At 45.9% G+C, this 22,822-nt stretch overlaps 1 protein-coding gene across 2 annotated transcripts in view; it reads right to left on the bottom strand.

Moving 5' to 3' along the window:
- LOC125447118 (transmembrane protein 184B) overlaps positions 1 to 22,822 on the bottom strand; it is a 74,483-nt gene that overhangs the window by 22,723 nt on the left and 28,938 nt on the right. For both annotated transcript variants that reach the window (XM_059640446.1, XM_059640447.1), the window contains exons 3-4: positions 13,060 to 13,225; positions 794 to 884 (exon numbers count right to left, since the gene is read on the bottom strand). In XM_059640446.1, the coding sequence (XP_059496429.1) occupies positions 794 to 884; positions 13,060 to 13,225 (257 nt within the window). The remainder of the gene's footprint in view (positions 1 to 793; positions 885 to 13,059; positions 13,226 to 22,822) is intronic.

The following is a 22,822-nucleotide window of genomic DNA, read 5'->3' as shown; positions in this document are numbered from 1 at the left end:
GAGGGAGTACAGAAGCAATTGGCAAGAACCCTTCCAGGTATGAGTAACTTCAGGAATGAGGATAGATCGAAGAAGTTAGGACAGTTCCATTGGAGAGAAGGCAGCTGAGAAGAGGTTTGATAGAGATTTTCAAAACCATGAGGGTGCTGGATAGTGTAGACAGGGGAGGACCTGTTCCCACTCAAAATAGAAACAGCAGAAATTGATTTAAAGAGTGACGTGTAAATAAAGCAAGGGTGATGATAGAAAAAAAAAGACAAACGTTCTCCACCCCGCAACATCAAATGGTTAGAGAATGGCATGCACTGCCTGGAAATGGAGACGGGATCAATTGGGGTATTCAAGAGAGGCGTTGGATCGTTATTTGGCTGAAATGGCATGCAGAGATATGGAGGAAAAGACAGGAGATTGACACTAGGGCATAGAACTAGTGACGGTAAGATGGGCTGAATGGCAGCATTTTTGTTGAACAGAAGGATAAGATGCTGCCAGGTCACAGTATTGGGCATTTTTGGGTCATTTTCTTTGAACATTGTCGTTTAGCAGATTATAGAGCAAAACCAAGGGATAAAGGGTGACCTGGCCAACAATGAACCATCATGCAGTTGGATAAGGAGTCTTTCTAATTTACGATTGGTGCAGGCAAGTGTGACACAAGGATGGACATGTTGGTCAATAATGGCTGGAACACAGCAACATGTCAATGAAACTTCCAGGAACAGATTTAACTGCATTTGGTGATCTGAGGTGGGATTGCCAGAGCGCAACACAACAAGGAACATGGGAGACTTACTCGATGGACTTGCCTCGAATCTCCGACATTATAGCACTCTCTCCTCCCAGGTACTCATAACACAGGCTGAGGAAATTGTAGATCACGAAGGCTGCAAGAGAGCGCACGTCAGTCAGAAAGCGACACTACAGCAACACTCTACTACAAGCTTCCAATAAGCTAGGCCCAGGACCCTGGAGTTTAATCATAGAATCCCTAGTGTGGAAACAGGACATTTGGCCCATCAAGTCCACACTGACCCTCCAAAGAGCATCCCACTCAGACCCACCACAGCCTGCGTTTCCCACGGATAATCCCTGGTAATTTAGCACGGCCAACCCACCCTAACGTGAACATTTTTGGACTGTGGGAGGAAACCGAAGCACCCGGAGGGGAATCTATGTAGACACGGGGAGAACGTGCAAAATCCACACAGACAGTCGCCCGAGGCTGGAATCGAACCCGGGTCCCTGGTGCTTTGAGGCAGCGGTGCTAACCACTGGGCCACCGTGCCTCCTTATAAATCCCACTATTTGAAAAAGTTGAATGCCTTTTCTTCTTCTCCCTTTCAAAACGAAGAGCAAAAAGCATTTGGCATCCAAACAAATGGCAACTAAACCAAACCGTCAGATAATTTGTGACTCGAGTCTCGCACAAACATGGGTGAGCCCTCATCCTCCTCAGAAACTTGCAAGTAAGCCATTCTGACAATTCAAAGCCACTGTACCGTTTCTGGAGTTTCCACTGAAGCTTAGAAGAGTGGGACAAGATAATATTGAAGTATATAAAATTCTGAGGGAGATTGGATGTGCCAATGCAGAATGCTTCACTGCACGAGGGAGTCTACAGCTAGGGGGTAGAGTTGCAAATTATAGCTGCTCCATTTAAGTAATTTCTTCTCTCAATCTTTGGAATTCTCTTCCGCCAAGAGTAGTAGAAGCATTTTTGAAATTCTTTTTGGGTATTTGGGTTTCACTAGCTAGACAAGCATTTATCCCGTGTCTGAGAGAGTTTCCTCTGGGTGCTCCAGTTTCCTCCCATAGTCTAAAGCTGTGCAGGTTAGGGTGGATTGGCTGTGCTAAGCCCCATATTGTCCAGGGATGTGCGGGTTAGGGTGGGTTTAGCTGTGCTAAATTACCCCATGGTGTCCAGGGATGTGCAAGTTAGGGTGGGTTAGCCAGGGGAAATGAAGGACGAGGGTAGGGAGTGGGTCTGGATGGGATGCTCTTCAGAGAGTGAGTGCAGACTTAACAGGCTGAATGCCTTCTTTCTATAGGAATTCTATGATTCTATTGCTTATCCCTGAAGACTCAGCCACACTGCCCTCGTGGTATTAAATTGCTAGACTGCTAGTCCAGAGACCCAGATAACTTCTAGGGACCAGAGTTCAAATCCCACCACAGCAGATGGTGGAATTTGAATTCAATAAAAATATCTGGACTTAAGAATCTAACAATGACCTTGAATCCATAGCCGATTGTTGGAAAATCCCATCTGGTTCACTAGTGCCCTTTAGGGAAGGAAACTGCCATTCTTACCTGATCTGGCCTACATGTGACTCCAGACCCACAGTGATGTGGTTGACACTTAACTGCCCTCTGGGCAATTAGGGATGGGGTAATAAATGCTATTTGGTCAGTGACACCTTCATCCCGAGAATAAATTAAGGAAAAAAATTACTGAGGGTCTGGAGTCACGTGGAGGCCAGACCAGGTAACGATGGTAGTTTCCTTCCCTGAAGGGTAGTAGTGAACCAGATGGGCTTTTCCTTGGCAACTGGAAATAATAATTCCCAGATTATTATGAAATTCAAATTCCATGATGGGCAAGAATACCAGTAGGTCATCTCCTCCCCTTGTATTTACTCAGGAGCTGGGATAGATGACAAGGGAGTCGAGGTTTATAGGAACTTGGAGCCACAGCACAACCCGATCAGACATGACCTTATCGACTGACAAAGAGCAGGTTGGGGGTGCTGAATGAGCTCCCATTTCCTGTGTCCTTACAACTTTGATGGGAAAGAACTCTGGCCTCATGGCACGACATCCAGAGAATTAGCATTTTGTTAAAACAAAACCTACACAGATGACTTCAATTAGCCCTGGCCTTTTCAAGGGCTTTATAAAAACACAGTTCAGCTGGAAAGAGAGGTTGGGGCGGGGGGGGGGAAAGAGAGGTTGGGGCGGGGGGGGGGAAAGAGAGGTTGGGGCGGGGGGGGGGAAAGAGAGGTTGGGGCGGGGGGGGGGAAAGAGGGGGGAGAGGAAGAGAGATTGCCGGGGGGGGGGGGGGGGGGGGGGGGGTGGGGAGGAAGAGAGAAGGAGGAAAAGAGGGAGAGAAGGAGCATGAGCGAGAGAAATTAATATCCTAGAAATATTTACAAGCACAAGCTGTTGACTTGTTCACACCTAACCCCCAAATGGGAAAAAATGGAGTACGAACAGGGCAAAGTGAAAATTGACCTCTTTCATTTCTGATGGCCCCACATTCTGAACAATTTCTCTTCCTGCCAGAATGCTGCAGTCAAAAAGTAATGCAAGGATTTCTGCTCAGTGACTCAACCTGTTATGGGTGAGAGGCACATGGCAAAACCTGAGACACTTGGCTTGTCATCAGGCAAACCAGGAGACAGATTGGTCAGTCACTAAGTCATTGCAGAGAGATTGTAGAAACTCGTACTTGACACACTTGGACATGAAACCATTCAGCCCCATTGCAATAATCTCATGTTTTATTCTCGGGCCATCTACTAGTCCTTATTTGGTGGGCTTGTGGAATTCATTGCCATGGGGTACAGTGGAGGCCGGTACGGTAGAGGTCTTCAAGGCAGGGATTGACAAACTCTTGATCTCAAAAGGAATCAAGGGCTACGGGGAGAGTGCAGGGAAGTAGAGTTGAAATGCCCATCAGCCATGATTTAAATGGCGGAGTGGACTTGATGGGCCAAATGGCCTTACTTCCACTCCTATGTTTTATGGTCTTATTTGAAAGCTTCTTCTTTTGTGGGATCGGAGAAAGGCCAACATTTGATGCCCAGCCCTAGCTGCTCTCCAACTGAGTAGCTTGTTATGTCAAAGAGTCAACTCCATTGCTGTGGGTTCGGAGTCACATGTAGGGCAACTATACCCACATCACCACTTCCTCTGGGAGGTTCATTCCACCCACAATCTACTCGGTGTCAAGTACTTGCTCCTCATGTCTTTTGTAAAATCAATCTCCACTTAAAAATATGCACCCCAGTCTTGAAATCCCCATGATACGGAGGTACCTGTGTTTGAATGGGATGGATAAAATTAGAAATCACAAGGTCAAAAAGCTTGTGCTTTCAAATAAACTTGTTGTACTATAACCTGATGTTGTGATTTCTGACCATGAAATCCCCAAACGTACAGAAAAAGGCACCTGCCATTCGCCTTATCTATAGCCCTCATGATTTTTTTGGTATGCTTGCCTTTATTGGTCAATGCATGGAATATAGGAGTTGGGAGGTCACGTTGTGGCTGTACAGGACATTGGCTAGGCCACTTTTGGAATACTGTGTTCAATTCTGGTCTCCCTGCTACAGGAACCATTCTTTGCGTAAAACAAGTTGCACCCCCCCACTCCCATGTCCTTTTTTAAATCTTTCTCCTCTCACTTTAAAAATATGTCCCCTCATCTTGAAACCCCGGCAACCTCCGGAAAAGACACCGGCCGTTCACCTTATCTATACTTCGTGATTTTACGGAGTTCTATAAAAGGTCTTATAAAATAAGTTTACCCCTCAACCTCCTACACTCCAATGAAAAAAAAGCCTATCCAGCCTCTCCTTATAACTCAAACCCCCCCCATTTCCCAGCAATATCCTGGTAAATCTTTGCCGAGTCCTCTCCAGCTTACTAATATCCTTCCTATAATAGGGGAACCAGAACTGGACACAGTACTCCAAAACTGGACTCACTAACATCCTGTACAAATTCAACATAATGTCCCAACTCACCAAGTATTCTGCCATCACAGCTTTTGTAATGGGGTCTAGCACTTGTCCCCACTGTTGTCGTCAAGTAAGCTAGGCTATAATTCACTGTCTTCTGTTTGCCTCACTTCTTACTTTGTGGGATTACATTAGCTACCCTCCAATCTATAGGAACTGCTCCCATAGTTCAATGAGCAAGAATTTGTTTTCATATGGAGAGCGATTTCACAGAATCTCTATAGTAGAGAAGCAGGCCATTCAGCCCATCAAGTCCATACTGACCCTCCAAAGAGCAACCCCTCCCTACCCGTACCCTGCATTTCCCTTTGCTAATCCACTTAGCCTACACATCCCTGAACACTACACGGCAATTTAGCATGGCCAATCCACCTAACCTACACACCTTTGGATTTGGGGAGGAAACTGGAGCACCCGGCGGAAGCCCACGCAGACACGGGGAGAACGTGCAAACTCCACACAGATAATCACACAAGACTGGAATTGAATGTGGGTCCCTGGCACAGAGGCAGCAGTGTTAACCACTGAGCCACTGTGCTGCAGATTTTTTTTTGGGGGGTGGTGGGGGATGAGGGAAATAAAGTAAAAATAAATTAGAGGAGCAGTTTTATTTCCGCCATCAGCTACCAGAAGATCAACTGATCATTATTATTTTAAAAAAACCCTGTATAACATTTGCTAAAGATAGCCTCTCTCAAACAGGCCCACTGTTAGAAGAGAACAAATTCTATTCTGAGGGTTACAGATATTTGTATTCAGACAAGCTGTGTTTAAAATCTGCACAGCCTCGAGCTTCAACAACAGCACTATTTAAGAGGGCGGCCTGAAACAGCAAGGCCTGGAGTGAGGTCTTTAAATATAATATGGGAAACAGAGATAGCTGCATACTCCCTTCCTGCCTGAACATCCCATACCATTCCCTAGGCAACCCAAGCAGATGTTGTGCTACTGAACTCCCCGGAGGGATTAACCAAAGCACAATTGCTAGGCAACGGCCTTTGAGCAAACATTCAAATCCTGCCACCCCGCCCCGCCACACCCCCCCATCCCACTTTAGGCCTAAAAGCAAAACAAACATGGCTGCCACCTCAGTGTGCCATCTGTTGACACTCTTACAGTTCAGCACAGTAAACAAAAGGCTTTGCATGGCTCAGACTGCATTGTAACAACAGATAAACATCAGCTAAACTGTCCACATTAATCAGACCCGGAGAAGCAATGAGGCAATGAATCATTTGACTTTATTGGCAGCAAGTGAGCAGCTGCACAACAATCTACATTTACATAGTGCCTTTAACCTAAAAGCAATATCACAAAAGGGTCCACAGGAGTATCATAAGAAAGAAAACAAAAGAACGTAAGAAATAGGAGCAGCAGGTGGCTATCTGGCCCACTGAGTCCACCCCGCCATTCAATAAGTTCATGGCTGATCTTTTTAATGGGCTCAGCTCCACTTACCTGCCCGATCAACATAACCCTCAATTCCTTTACTGTTCAGAAGTCTATTTTTCCCTTAAAAACATTCACCTAGGTAGCCTCAGCTGCTTCACTGGGCAGGGAATTCCACAGATTCACAACACTTTGGGTGAAGAAGTTCCTCCTCAGCTCAGTCGTAAACCTGCTCCCCCTTATTTTGAGGTTAATGACACCAATGTCCTGCTTGGAGAGACAAATTTGTGGAGTCATAGGCACGGGAACAGATCCTTTGGTCCAAATGGTCCATGCTGAACAAGTTTCCCCAAACTAAACTCAGTCCCATTTGCCTGCATTGGGCCCATATCCTTCCAAACCTTTCCTAGTTACGTACCTGTCCAAACGCCTTTTAAATGTTGTAACGGCACCCACCACTTCCTCTGGCAGTACATTGTACACACAACACCCTCGGCGTGAAAAGATTGTCCCCAGGTCCCTTTTAAAAATCATTCTCCTCTCACCTTAAACCTATGCCCTCTAGGTTTGAGCTCCCCCACTCGGAGGGGGGAGAAAAACCCTTTTCTACGTTGGATACTATATAAATAGGGAGGGGCAAGGTCATGGAGGGTTCGGAAAGGAAAATAATTTTCAAAATGTTTACCACGGGTACACCTAGATCTTCATAAATGCGAAACCAGGACTTTTGACTGAGACATTCATAATCTTTCAAAAACCTCACGTAAAAGCTGATCTTTGTTCCTCAGGGATGAAGGCTCCAAAAATTTTAGAACCAAACTATGATCATGGATGGAATGGATCAGGACACCAGAAATCACAAGTTAAACAAACCACAAAATCATCAACATTGCACCCAGTCCCACACCCGCCGATTTGGGGGATGGGGTGGGAGCTTCTTCAAGCTTACAGGCGAGATGGTAGGCACCGAATGTTTATCTCCAGGGCCTTTCAGATGTTATATCCTTAGCGCTTACACGATATCAATGAAATGTAAAGAAATTGACTAAATTGATTCTCAGATATGGGTCTACACAATCCATATCTGAAATGCCAAGGCAAAACACGGATACCATTGGGGGGGGGGGGGGGGGGGGGGTGGAGAAGAGAGAGGGCGCACGAGGGGGGAGGGGGGGGGAAGAGAAGAGAGAGGGCGCACGAGGGGGGAGGCGGGGAAGAGAAGAGAGAGGGCGCACGAGGGGGGGTGGAGAGAAGAGTGAGAGCGGGAAAGAAAGAGAGAAAGAGAGAAGGAAAGAGAGAAGGAAAGAGAGAAGGAAAGAGAGAAGGAAAGAGAGAAGGAAAGAGAGAAGGAAAGAGAGAAGGAAAGAGAGAAGGAAAGAGAGAAGGAAAGAGAGAAGGAAAGAGAGAAGGAAAGAGAGAAGGAAAGAGAGAAGGAAAGAGAGAAGGAAAGAGAGAAGGAAAGAGAGAAGGAAAGAGAGAAGGAAAGAGAGAAGGAAAGAGAGAAGGAAAGAGAGAAGGAAAGAGAGAAGGAAAGAGAGAAGGAAAGAGAGAAGGAAAGAGAGAAGGAAAGAGAGAAGGAAAGAGAGAAGGAAAGAGAGAAGGAAAGAGAGAAGGAAAGAGAGAAGGAAAGAGAGAAGGAAAGAGAGAAGGAAAGAGAGAAGGAAAGAGAGAAGGAAAGAGAGAAGGAAAGAGAGAAGGAAAGAGAGAAGGAAAGAGAGAAGGAAAGAGAGAAGGAAAGAGAGAAGGAAAGAGAGAAGGAAAGAGAGAAGGAAAGAGAGAAGGAAAGAGAGAAGGAAAGAGAGAAGGAAAGAGAGAAGGAAAGAGAGAAGGAAAGAGAGAAGGAAAGAGAGAAGGAAAGAGAGAAGGAAAGAGAGAAGGAAAGAGAGAAAGAAAGAGAGAAGGAAAGAGAGAAGGAAAGAGAGAAGGAAAGAGAGAAGGAAAGAGAGAAGGAAAGAAAATTGTTTGGCAATTAAAGCAACTTCGCTCATGTTTTTGTCATTTCTACTCTCAGTTATTCTGATGATATTCCTAAAAAAAGATGGAAGCTTGATGGTAGAATCTTATTGTAAAATAAGTGAGTAAAATAAAATGAAGACTGCTGGCAATTCAAAGTAAACCCTATGATTGGAAACTTCTCCAATGAGGGAGTGACATTTGAAAGGTGATTTTACTCAAGTGAATTTTTCAGTCTGATTCATACTGGCTCAAATCAAGCAGTTGCCGATCTCAAAAATCCTATTCCTATAAAACACAACTGTCATTTTTCTTTCTTAACCTATAGGAAACTGGTCTACAAAAACACAACTTTTAATTGGGGATATACAGCAAATTAAGAAACAAATACATTAAGTCTGCAAATGTGTAAGTCAATGGAAACTTAAATTTTTCAACTGTATAATACAGGAGACACGAAAGGGCGCTGACTCATTACTTCCTGTTTCAGCGCATGTCAGAAGCAGGTACTCAGGTCAAGGGTCTACATCAGGGTCCAGTGGGGGGCCAGATCCAGGAACAGCCCGTGATTTTTTTTAACCTCCACTGAAGCCTCGGCTGTGGGTCACTATCAATATCAACATCTTCACCGATAAGCAAAGATGTGGTACAATAGGCCCCATTGGCTGGGTGGTTCAGTTCAGTCTGCACAAAACCCTTTTAACCTTACAGGGGTGGAGTTAGGTGGAGATTTGACGTCAGCTACGGAACAACAGCCTGGCTCCATCCTCCCCTGGGAGATATCTTCTACTATCACAGAAAACAGAAGCAGGTGTAGGCCATTCAAAATGATCATCCAACTCGGTCCCCTGGACCCACTTTCTCCCCATAACCTTTCGATCCCCTTAACCCTAGGAACTACATCTAACTCCTCTTTGAAAGCAGTCAATGTTTTGGCCTCCACAGTTTTCTGTGCAGAGAATTCCACTCTCTGGGGGAAGACAATTCTCCTCATCTTAGTTCTAAATGCTTCATCACGTACTATTAGTGATACCCGATACTGAACACCCCAGTCACTGAAAACCTCCTTCCTGCATGTGTCCTATGTGGTCCAGTTGGAAATTTATAGGTTTCTACGAAATCCATTCCACTCCTAATTTCTAGACTAACCAACCTGCTGCACCATTTCTGGATCAGATGAGAATTGAACCCAGATCTCCAGGCCTGGAGATAGAGACACAACCAGTGCGCCATAAAAGCCCTTCCACGCTCCTCTTGTAAGACAGAGATTCTGTCAGTCCGCAGCAAGTTCCATGTGAGGGAGATCTCCATTAAACAGTTTAAGGCATCCCCCCCTCAATGTGGCCAAATGATCACTATGGAGACAACGGATTATGTTGGTGCAACGATCAAAGCTCTTTTGAGTTTGGCCTACAGAATCACAGTGTGGTCACCCCAGAGACCAACGATAGGAGATTGCTAGAGAAATTTCAATACCGTCTGGATTTTGTGGGAGGATCTTTAAATAAATACTAGTGACACCTTGAAGTGAGCTCCACAAGCATCCTGGCAACACTCCTACAAGGTCAATCTGGACACTGTGCTCACGTGTCTGTCAACCATCTTCCCCCAACAGACGGTAACGGTTTTATTTTCCTTCACAGATGCTGCCAGACCTGTTGAGCTTTTCCAGCAAACTTCTGGTTTTTGTTCACCCCCCGCCAACAGATCCCATCCTCTCAACTGGCCCACATCCCTGGAGGAGGCAATGAAAACTCTTCAAGACGATGGTGTGCAGCTCTTCTTGAAGGGAGGAGCTTGGTACCATTCAAAATCATAGCACCCCTACAGCATGGAAGCAGGCCAGTCAGCCCATCGTGTCCACATCAACCATCTGAAGGTCATCCCACCCAGACCCATTCCCCAAATCTGCATTTCCCCAACGTAACCCACCTAGCTGACACATCCCTGGACACTATGGGGACAATTTAGCACGGCCAATCCACCATAACCTGCACATCTTTGGACTGTGGGAGGAAACTGGAGCACCTGCAGAAAACCCACACAGGCACGGGGAGAACGTGCAAACTCCACACAGACAGTCACCCGAGGGTGGAATCGAACCCGGGTTAGTTTTATTGGCTGTGGGTATGGGGTGCTTTACATTCGTCAGTAGCTGACCGAGGCATATAAACAAGTGGGATGGAACACCAATGCATCACCAGAGGCGCACTGAAGATGTTACTCAGCAGGGTGACGAAACGCCTGCGATGAAAGACACCGGCTCGGTGAACATGTCTATAACCTCAGAGCCACCCTAAGGGTGTGACCACATAACCGCTGTCAATTGCTGTTAAAAAAACCATCCCGTGCCCTCTGGGGAGGAAAATCTGCCATCCTTACCTAGCCTGACCTACATGTGATTTCATACCCCACAGCAACATGCTTGAGTTTTAACTGCCCTCTGGGCAGTTAGGGATGGGTAATAAATGCAATGCACTCATTTTGTGAGCAAATAAAGAAATTCAGCTTACATCCCACCAGCTCCATACAAAAAGCAGAACAGGGGAGACAACGGCCAACTGGTATTAATTGCTAGGATATTAATCCAGAGACCCAGTTAATGCCCTGGGGACCCAGTTTCAAATCCTGCCACAGCACATGGCGAAATATAAATCCAAATCAAAAAAACTGCGGAATTAAGAGTCCAATGAAACTACTGCCAATTGTCGGGAATAAAACCAATCTGGTTCAATTAAGCCCTTTAGGGAAGACATTCTGCCATCTTTAACCTGGTCTGGGCTACATGGGACTCCAGACCCACAGCATTGTGGCTGAATCTTGACTGCCCTTTGGGCAATTAGAGATGGGCAAGACATCATGTGAATGAATAAACAAAACAAAACTGCCAGAGCTACAATGCCCATCAGTGAGAAGCACAGAAATGTACACCCAATAACCAAACAGCCACCTCAGTGAACTAAACAAACTCAATTTACAAAAAGCACACTTTACATGTGTACTCGCTACTGTAAGACATGTTAATTTCAAGGCTGGGGTGGGGGGGTGGGATTGGCTGAAATGACCAAGAGGTTGAAAATAAAAATCCGAAAGATGCTGTAAAATCAGAGACAGGAGTGGAAATCACTGGAAAAGCTCAGCAGGTCTGGCAGCATGTGTGGTGAGAAATCAGTCAACATTTTGGGTCTGGTGACCCTTCCTCAGAACCTGGGGACTAACTGGGAGTAAAGTTGTTTTCGTGCCACAGGAGTGCATTAACAGACCCCAAAATGGTATTAACTTATGCATTTAATTTAAATTAAAGTCTAATTTATATCTGAGATTGCTTTGAACTTTTTGGATGTTTCTCTTCTTTAAAGTGAGATGTGGGCTAGCATTTGTCGTCTATTCCTAACTGCCCTTGAACTATGGAGGGGGGAGCATGGTGGTCCTGTGGTTACACTGTTGTAACAATTGGATTACAGTATACAGTATATAGTTTTCCTTAGGAAAAAGGGTCTAAATGCATTGGAAGCAGTTCAGAGAAGGTCTACTAGTCGAATTCCTGGCATGGGTGAGATAGCTCACCAAAAAAGTTAGACAGACTGGGCCTGTGGGTGGTATGCAATTGGAGCTTAGAGGCTCATGGTGGCTCAGTGGCTAGCACTGCTGCCTCACAGCACCAGGGATCCAGGTTCAATTCCACCCTCAGACAACTGTCTGTGTGGAGTTTGCACCTTCTTCCCGTGTCTCCGTGGGTTCCCTCCAGGTGCTCTGGTTTCCTTCCATAGTCCACAGATGTGCAGGCTAGGTGGATTAGCCTTGGTAGACGTGGAGTTATGGTAACAGGGTGGAGGTCTGGGTGGGATGCTGATTGGAGGGTCAGTGCAGATCTTGATGGGCTGAATGGCCTGCTTCCACACCGTAAGCATTGTATCATTCCATGAACAGAGTGCCTCATTAGGACAGTTAAGAGGGCAATTGCTGTGGTTCTGGGGGGGGGGGGGGGGGGGGGGGGGGTCACATGACAATGGAATAAGAAAGTAGATTTCCTTCCCTGAAGGAGAATTTGTGGAACAAAATGACATTCTATGATAACCAATGTGTGTCACCAATACTCCCACTAACTTTCAATTCCACATTTTATTACAGCAAACCTTTTATTCTACATAATCCATGTAAAAAGAGACGATAAGTAACAGAAATGCAATGGGGGGAGGCATACTCATCACTGTTATATTTTAATTACAGCATAAAATTGTTTTAAAAATAATGCAACTAAATAAATAAAACCCAAAGAACCTTCTCACTTGCGCCCTCGACCAGTGACTCAAACACCACAGAAATCACAATAACATAGTAAACTCTGTGGTCTTTAAGGGATATAATTTTTGCCAGTTTATCAAGAACGCCAATTCATAAAGTGCCAATTCAAACCGAGACTGAACCCCAGCTGCCACGATATGAATTGAACCCCGATCCCAAGAACATTAGTCTGGGCCTCTGTATGGACCACTAGTCCAGTGACATCCTCACATTCCACCCACCGTCTCTCCTGAAAATGAGCAGACTATAAGCTTATTTTGCTCGTCTCTGTCTGAGAGAGCGCGGGGAGCGAGGAAGAGGACGTTGGGGAACAGGGAGGGGGGGATAGGAAACAGTAGGGATGGGACGGGTGAGAAGGGGAAAGAAGCAGCAAAAGAAGGAGAGGTTATAAATGCAAAAAGACTAGGTGAGAGAGGGAGGGAGATATACATATGTATTCTTTCCCTTCAGACTGTTACTTTTTTCCAAATAAGATTATGGCTCACCCTGCATCTCAACCAAATTCACTGAATCCAGTTTTGAAGCTGCTGTAGTAAGATTTGAATTCACAACCTTGGGCTAGTCCAGCATCATTATCCAGTGGGGGCTGAGAGAACAGCCAACATCGTGTAAAACAATAAGAAAGATGTAACCACGACTCAAAGCTGCCACAGTTATTGAATTCACTTACCTTCATAGCAGTCCCGGACAGTGTCAAAATACACATAGTACTGGTCGTTGGTGAAGAACAACAGACTCAGCCACGAGTCGAAAGCATAGATGGGGACAATGAAGAGGATTCGAACGATGTAGCGCTGCTCATTTGGGGTGCTGTAACATCGCAGGTGCATGTAGATCTGCCCAGACAAAATGAGACAGCGTTGTCAGCACAGGAGAGGGGAGGGCTGCAGAGTGGAACAGAGCCAAATGCAGGGCAAGCTTAAAATAACTGGCAGCACAGAATTTCCATCACAGAATACTACGACAGAAAGTAAAGCTGAAAACGAACATTTAAAAGCTGTGAAACTGGGTTATTAAGTCTTTCAGTCCACCCTTGGTTGTTTGCCAAATTCTACAATAAATGTTTCCTATCCAAATCAACAGCAGGTTTAGGACAACACGATTAACTATTCTCTTTTAATCTTTCATCGGTGCAAATGTCACTGTCCCAAACGGCCCTTGAACTAAGTGGCTTGCCAGCAAATCTCAAGCGTCTCGTGTTAGCCAGGCCAGGGCCAGAAGGGAGGTCTCCTTCCCTCAAAAGGTCATTGGAAAACCATATTCACCATTGTCCCCAGCAGGGAGACTAGCCAGACATTCCAGGTTTATTTAAAATCAGAGATAATGGGAACTGCAGATGCTGGAGAATCCAAGATAACAAAGTGCAGAGCTGGATGAACACAGCAGGCCAAGCAGCATCTTAGGAGCACAAAAGCTGACATTTCGGGCCTAGACCCTTCATCAGAAAAGGGGGATGGGGAGAGGGTTCAGAAATAAATAGGGAGGGGGGAGGCAGATCGAAGGTGGATAGAGGAGAAGGTAAGTAGAGAGGAGACAGACAAGTTAAAGGGGCAGGGGTGGAGCTTGTAGACGTAAGTTTAGGTGGGGAGATAGGGAGGGGATAGGTCAGTCTGGGTAGGACAGACAGGTCAAGGGAGGGCGGGGGGGGAGATGAGGTTAGTAGGTAGGGAATGGAGGTGCGGCTTGAGGTGGGAGGAGGAGATAGGTGAGAGGAAGAACAGGTTAGGGAGGCGGGGACGAGCTGGGCTGGTTTTGGGATGCAGTGGGGGGGGGGATTTTCTGATGAAGGGCCTAGGCCTGAAATGTCAGCTTTTGTGCTTCTGGAGATGCTGCTTGGCCTGCTGTGTTCATCCAGCTCCACACTGTTACTTAAAATCAGTTTTTGGTTCCACTAGCTATCATGGTGGGATTCGAATTCATGGTCCCATAGCCTCCAGATTAGTATGCTGTGAATGTCACAGCATACTATCACCACCACCTGCCTACATTACTGCTTTAATTCCAAAAATTGGGAGCTGTTATCCTTTATAAATCATGTCCCAGATTGCAAGCTTTACCCAGCAAAGGGGGAAAGAGGTGATTGCAGACAGGAAGGCATGACGTGCCCTAACTAGAGCTGGCAAGCCAACTATAATAAGCAGTTTGCACATGTCTGCTTGGGTTTCCTCCCACAGTCCAAAGATGTGCAGATTAGGGTGGATTGGCCATGCTAAATTACCCATAGTGTCCAGGGGGTGTGCAGGTTAGGGTGGATTGGCCATGCTAAATTACCCATAGTGTCCAGGGGGTGTGCAGGTTAGGGTGGATTGGCCAATCTAAATTGCCCCATAGTGTCTAGGGCTGTGCAGGTTAGGATGGATTGGCCATGCTAAATTGCCCATAGTGCCCAGGGATGTGCAGGTTAGGGTGGATTGGCCGTGCTAAATTGCCCATAGTGCCCAGGGATGTGCAGGTTAGGGTGGATTGGCCGTGCTAAATTGTCCCATAGTGTCAGGGGATGTGCAGGTTAGGGTGGATTGGCCGTGCTAAATTGCCCACAGTGCCCAGGGATGTGCAGGTTAGGGTGGATTGGCCGTGCTAAATTGCCCATAGTGCCCAGGGATGTGCAGGTTAGGGTGGATTGGCCGTGTTAAATTGTCCCATAGTGTCAGGGGATGTGCAGGTTAGGGTGGATTGGCCGTGCTAAATTGCCCCATAGTGTCCAGGGATGTGCAGGCATGGTGAGTCAGCCATGGGAAATGCAGGGTTATTAGGTGGTGGGTCTGGTTGGGATGCTCCTTGGAGAGTTTGTGTGGACTTGATGGGCCTAATGGCCTGTTCCCACAATGTAAAGACTGTAAAATTCTACACACAGGAACAAAAACAAAGTTGCTGGAAGAGCTCAGCAGGTCTGGCAGCATCTGTGAAAAAAAGAGAGTTAACGTTTCAGGTCATGTGACCCATCCATGGCTGATTCAAAGGATGGTTAAGATCCAACCACATTGATGTGTGCGTGGAGTCACATGGAGGCCAGGCTAGGTAAGGACGGCAGATTTCCCTCCCTGAAAAGAATATTAGTAAACCAGATGGCTTTTTAAAATCATGATCAGCAATATTCAGACTAACATTCAATGTCAAGTTTATTAGTTGAATGTTAATCCCATGAGTTGCTGTGGTGCAATTCAAGCCAGTGTTACTACAGTACTGGTCTGAGCCTTTACATTACTGGTCCAGTGATATTACCGGTGATTTTACCAACTCCCTCTGCCACTCTCGGAATGAGAGAGTAGGGAGAGTATCGGAAAGCAAGGTACTAAAATCCATAATGTGCTCCAGTATGATGACCACTTATTCCTCTCTCTGGGAGTGACTCACACCATAAATTCAAAATCCAATAAGCATTGAAAGTAGGAAGTATATTTTTATTTTTTAAATGATGGATTGGAATGTGAAAAAGACGGTTTTAAAAATCAAGGACTACTGAAGGTTTGCAGCTTTTTTTTAAAACAAGCAAGCTGACACTCATCATAAGCACTGCTTATACAGCTACTGGCTCAAGCAGGAGGTAGTACAGGTGAACTGGGATATGTACAAATGGAGTTCAGGCCAGTATCTTATTAACTGGTCTCTAGTCCATAGGCTGGAAGCCTTTGTCATCAATTGGTCTAACGATAGTGCAATCAACAGCTCAGGTAGGTGAACAGACTGGGACCGTGAAAGAGATTAGGAGGTGCCATCAGATTCCCACAAGCTCAGGAGGTCTCTGTTCTCTGCAGTAAAACCACCTGAAGCACAAAGAAAACCAGTTCATGTTTCCCTCAGCACTTATTATAAGCTCCGATTTTTAAATGAATGAGTCAGAGACCTTTCTAGATGTTTGAACCTGTAAACTGATGAAAGCATCCAGGAGAAGGGAGGAAGACCGGAGAAACAGCATTCAGAGCAGTACAAGAAACTTCCCAGCAGATCCTGAGATGTGGAACCACTGCTCTCCCATTTATCCCTCCACCCATAATACCCACGTTTTTTCCCCCTGTGTGTGTGTGTCTACATATGTGCAACGGGGGAAGTTTATAAAGGAGCAGGTTAGGCTTTTAAGTAATAGCTGTTGACAGGTCAAGTTTGTTTTTGTCTCTGTGACAAATTAGACAAATAAAGATGATAAATAACAACCCTTGTTAAGTACAGATACCTGATTTGCACCTCTCAATCAGAGTTTGAGAATCAGGTAAACTAAAGAATTTTGCTTACTTTTATAGAATCATTAACTTTTGTACAGGGTCCAAAAACAACCGGACTCCATTTCCTGTGCACTGCCCCAGTGAAGTGTAGCAGATTGGAAGTGGGTCAAGTAAAATGAAGGGTGAAGTGGATTCCAAAAACTAAAGAGGCACTTCTCCAAATTGACCGTGGGGAATGGGTAAGAGACAGGAGACAGCTACAACTAAGATTTAGATCAACGTACCTAGGCGCACTAGTCTGCAAACATACATCACCTCGGTAAGGTGATAAACAAGCACAAAGGTGGGGCGATCTTAAACTGATCAACAATACACCATTCCAAAGAGAACCTACCCAAAGAAAACACCAGCCCTGGCAAGATAAGGTAAGGTTTTGTTTAAAGACAAACAGACTTAAACACATTGCACAGAAACAGACCCTTTGGTCTAACCCGTCCATGCTGGCCAGGTTTCCTGAACTGAATGAGTCACATTTGCCTCCATTTGGCACATTTCCCACAAAATCTTTTATCCATGTACCGGTCCAAATGCCTTGTAAATGTTGTAATTGTACCAGCCTCCTCCACTTCCTCTGCAGCTCATTCCATACACGCACCACCTTCTGCGTGAAAAAGTTGCCCCTTAAGTCCCTTTTAAATCCTTCCCCTGTCACTTTAAACCTATGCCTTCTAGCTTTGAATTCCTCTACCCTGGAAGCAAGTCACTTGCTATTCACATTACCTATGCCCTTCATGTCTTTATAAACCTCTATAAGAGGTCACCCTTCGATCGCCTACAATCCAGGGGGGAGAAAAGGTTCCAGGCCATCCAACCTCTCTTTATAGTTCAAACCCTCCAGTATCAGTAAAACCCTCGTCAATTGTTGGGGTGCAAATATATCCTGCCTGTAGCATTGACAAATGTGATTTTAGCTATTCACAGAACTTAGCAATCCCAATTCGGAGTGGGGGTGTGGTGGTGGTGGTGTAAAATTATCCCACTCCACGTTCAATTTGCATTTTGCTTCTTAGTAAAACAGAGACAAGGAGACAAGTGCAGCGACTATATCTCTCATTATAATCATGAGACGCACTGGGCTTTGCTTCTATTGGTGCTGTAGAGACAGGGTTGCCACTGAGAATCGCCTCATCCAAAGAAGAAAAAAAAGCTTGTGTCTCTGCTGTTGCCGGGCAACCGGCTCCCGGTGCTGACGTCTGTGGTTATCAGGGCAACAGCTACCGGTACTGCCATTCAGTTACTCGGCAGTGAAACAACATTGATATCATGCCTTTTGCGTCATTAACACCCGGGGCGTTGCAAAACAAGCTTGACCCTGCACAAACCACACAAGGAGATATGGACCAAAGGTGTGGTCAAAGAAATAGGTCTGAAAAAATGGGTTTAGGGAAGGAATTTCAGCGCTCAGGGCCCAGGCAACTGAAGGCATGGCCGCCGATTGTGCTGAAAATTAGAACGTTGATTAAATTCCCCACAGAGTGGAAACAGGCCCTTCGACCCAACAAGTCCACTTCACCCCTTGGAGTATCCCACACAGACTCATCCCTCTATAACCCACACACCCTTGAACACTACGGGCAATTTAGCATGACCAATCCACCTAGCCTGCACATCTTGGACTGTGGGAGGAAACCCACACAGACACCGGGAGAATGAGCAAACTCCACACAGACAGTCGCCCGAGGCTGGAATTGAACCCGGGTCCCTGGCGCTGTGAGGCAGCAGTGTTAACCACTGAGCCACCGTGCTGCCCCCGTGTCCTGCAGAACCAGAGGAGTGTGATTATAGGACGGTTGTAGGGTTGAAGGAGATAACAAAGAAAGGGAAGCCTGAGGGCCCATGAAGGAAATTGAACATAAGAACAAGAGGTTTCAAAGTCGTGCGAGTGAGGGAGTTTTACGGTGGAGGAGAGCTAGATGGCAGAGTGAATCACAGAATTACCTACAGTTTGGAAGCAGGTCATTCACCCCATCGAGTCCCTCTGAAGAACATCTCACCATCCCCTATTTATCCCTGTTACCTTACGCTTCCCACGGCTAATCCACCTCACCTGCATATCCCTGGATACTATGGCTATGCTTAAATTGCCCCAATCCCCCTAACCCGCACATTAGAAGAAACCAGGCCACCTGGAGGAAGCCCACGTAGCCACAGGGGCAGGCAACCACCAGAGGGTGGAACTGGACCCGTGTCCCTGGCAGCAGTGCTAACCACTGAGCCGCTGTGCCTCCTGCGATGGGAGCAGCCCCTCTGTCCAAGACCTTAACTCAATAGGCCTCCAGGCACCAAATAATGTGAAGACCACCTCTGGTTCTGCTCCTCCTGGAGAAAAGAATGAACAGGCTTGGACAGATTACTAGGCCCTTCCACTGCAAGGCCAAATATCACAGTTTCTTTTGCCAGTGGAACTCAAGAGGCTGCAGAAATTAATCTCATCTGTAAGTGGTCACACCTCAAGGCTGTTTTAAAAACAAGGTTTTAAACAAAAGGGTTTAACTTCTCTTTACTCTCCAACTGACAAATGCCATGGGCAAGGTCCTACGTGCAGGATGGAGACACCTCTGAAGAAAGTGGTAGCGGCAGCAAAAGACAACAGGAGCCCAGCGTAGGATACAGTAACAGTGCTGGCTTGGTATTCTATAGGCGCAGGCTGATACTCCAGAGACACAGATTCAAACCTCCTTGCTGCAGCTGGGGAATTTATATTGAGTTGATTAATAAAAAGTCAAGGATTATAAAGACCGTGAAACTATTATCAGCTGTTGCACAAACCTATCTGCTCACTGACATCCAACAAGGAAATGAGCTGTCCTGGCCTGCAGGTGATTCCACAACTAGAAACACAATGGTTAACTCTCAAATGCCACCTGGGCTGGCAGATGGTTTTCCTCTTCATTCAGGGAATGGGGACATTGCTAACTGACCATCCTGAATTGCTGTGGGGAAAACGGTGCTGAGCTGCCTCCTCAAACCACTACAACCCTCAGGTTCCAGGTACCATTGCGAAGGAGTTCCAGAATCGGGATGCAGCAATAGTGAAGAAACAGCGATAAATTTCCAAGTCAGGTTTGCGAGGGGCTTGGAGGGGAATGCTCCCACACACCTGCCAACCTTGTCACAGAATCACTACAATGGCTAACCCAGCTAACCTGCACACCCCTGGACAACATGGGCAATTTAGCATGGCCAATGCACAATTCAGACCATAGGAGTAAACCCACACAGACGCAGGGAGAACATGCAAACTCCCCACAGACACCCAAGGGTGGAATCAAACCTGGGTCCCTGGAGCTATGAGGCAGCAGTGCTAACCACTGAAGCACTGTGCCACCCCAGCACTTTGTATTTGAGAGAAGAAATAGAGACAGCACGCAAAAGAGACACAACGCGAAGCTTGGACCCGTTTGAGATAATCCACTTAGTAGAGCTGTCCAAAGGTATTCATTCACAGCACTGGTCAGGGGACCAAGCACAAGATTCACCAACATGACAGTGAATGAAGCTGCTCACTGGACCTTACTCTGATGGAGAATTCACGCGTGCGGTGACACACAGGCAGCAAGTAAGGACTTGCCCTTCAGCTTAGTAGCTGCAGTTTGAATTAAAAATAAAACCCAATGGAACAAGGAGAGAGAAGGTCAAACTGAAAGAAAACAAGAATCTCCCAGAGATGGCAGTATTCCTGTTCAGTCCTGCACCAACTCTTTTTAATGTGAGCAGAGAAATGGGAAAGCACAAAGGGGGCGTGCAAAACAGATTAAAAAATAGCATGAGCAAGAGCGAACAATAACAGAGTGGACAGCATGCACAGAGACGGGAGAAATAAAATGCTGTCAGCATCATACAAGTCAACGATCTACCCATGCGGTTTCCACAGTCATTTTGTACCATGTTGACTGTCCCCTCATGAGTCAGGCACCTGACTGGCCACCCTCAACAAAATGGCTTTAGGTTTTCGTATCGTCTTAGAATCATAGAGCTGTACAGCACGGAAACAAGCCCTTTGGTCCAACTCGTCTGTGTTGACCAGATATCCTAAATTAATCTCGTCTCGTTTGCAAGCATTTTGCCTTTTGTAAATGCCTTTGTAATTGCACCAGCCTCCACCATTTCCTCTGACAGCTCATTCCATACACACACACCCTCTGTGAAAAAAGTTGCCCTTTTAGGTCCCTTTTAAATCTTTCCCCTCTCACCTTAAATCTATGGGGCTCTAGTTTAGGGGTCCCCTACCCTGGGGGAAAAGACCTTGGCTACTGGTCCTATCCACGCCCCTCACAATTTTATAAACCTCTATAAAAGGTCAGCGCTCAGCCTCTTGGCTGATCTAACGAATCAGAGCAAACCGCTTGAAAAATAAAACTACTGGGAGGGGAAACTGGCTAGGAGTGTTCCGTAGGAAACAACAGGACATGACAGTTCCAAATTCCCACACAGGCTGTTTGCACTGTCACACTTCAAATGGGAAAGAGGGCACAGAGGAACTTTCCAAGGAGTCTGCACGGCACCAAGGAGAGGCCAAAACAGAGCCGGTGTTAAACAGGGGAAATGATCATCACAAAGGATTACATGGTATGTAAGGCACAGAATCAAAATATGTGGAAGAATAAGTTCATTTTATTATTTATAACCTCTAGGATTCTCCTCTCACCCCCTGAACTCTATATCCTCATATGCCTAAAAGAATTAAACAGGCTGAAAAACGAAACAGAAGTTGCCAGAAGAGTTCAGCAGGTCTGGCAGCATCTGTGTAGAAAAGCAGAATTAATGTTTCGGGTCCAGAGAGCAGGTTTTAGAAGTCCAGTCCTGAAGAAGCGTCACTGGACCCAAAACGTTAACTCCAGTTTCTCCTCACAGACGCTGCTGGACCTGCTGAACTCTTCCCAGCAATTTCTGTTTTTCTCAGCATCCACAGTTTTTTCATTTTCCTTAAAATGGGCCAAATGCTTTTCTATTTCTGTTAGCAGAATGTGCTCACTACATGTGACCTGGACTGGAACACAATCATTACCCCCATCCTATCAGAGGGCTACTTCCTCACTTTTTGGGAATTAGATTCACAGAATCCTCGCAGTGTGGAAACACAGCATTTCGCCCATCGAGTCCACAATGGCCCTGTAAAGAGCATCCCACCTAGACCCTGTGACCATGCATTTCACATGGCTAAGCCACTTTGCCTGCACATACCTGAATACTATAGGGTAATTTAGCACGGCCGATCCACCCTAACCTGCACATCTTTGGACTGTGGGAGGAAACCCATGCAGACACCAGGAGAACGTACAAACTTCACACAGGCAGCTGCCCAAGACTAGTATTGAACCCGGGTCCCTGGCCTGAGAGGCAGCAGTGCTAACCACTGAGCCACACCTTAATATGCCCTCTCGTCTTGAAATCTCCCTGTCCTAGGGAAAGCATACCTACCACTAACCCTATCTATACCGCTCATGGTTTTGTAAGCCTCTGTAAAATTCAGCTTGCTGAAAAAAAATTTGAGACTTTCTTTATAACTCAAATCTTCCATTCCTGGCAACATCCTGGTAAACCTCTTCTGAACTGTCTTCAGCTTAATAATACCGTTCCTGTAGCAGGGCCACCTCCTGTGCACAAATTGATGAGATAGCTCGTCATTAAAGAGACCTTACTGAGTGCTGATTGGTTATAGAGTCAGAAGGTCATAGAGCTCCACAGCATGGAAGGAGAACTTCCCATCCAACTCGTCCATACCAACCAAATATCTTAAATTTAATATAGTACCATTTGCCAGGATTTGGCCATATCCCTCTAAACCCTTTATATTTATATCCCATCCAAATGTCTTTTAAATGTTGTAATTGTACCAGCCTCCACCACTTCCTCTGGCTGTTCATTCCACACACGCACCACCCTCTGCATGAAAAAGCTGCCCCTTAGGTCCTTTAAAATCATAGCACTCTCAACCTATACCCTCTAGTTTTGGACACTCCCTCTCTGGGGAAAATACCTTGGCTATTCAGCCTATCCATGCCCCTTATGACATTATAAACCTCTATAGAGGTCACCCCTCATCCTCCAACACTCCAAGGAAAATAGCCCCAGTCTATTCAGCCTCTCCCTTGTAGCTCAAACACTCCAACCCCAGCAATATCCTTGTAAATCTTTTCTGAAACCTTTCATGTTTCACAGCATCCTTCCTATAGCAGGGAGATCAGAACTGAACACAGTATTCCAAAAAGT

This window comes from Stegostoma tigrinum, chromosome 38 (genome assembly GCF_030684315.1).
Source record: "Stegostoma tigrinum isolate sSteTig4 chromosome 38, sSteTig4.hap1, whole genome shotgun sequence".
NCBI lineage: Eukaryota > Metazoa > Chordata > Chondrichthyes > Orectolobiformes > Stegostomatidae > Stegostoma > Stegostoma tigrinum.
This window is presented reverse-complemented; position numbering and strand designations above follow the sequence as displayed.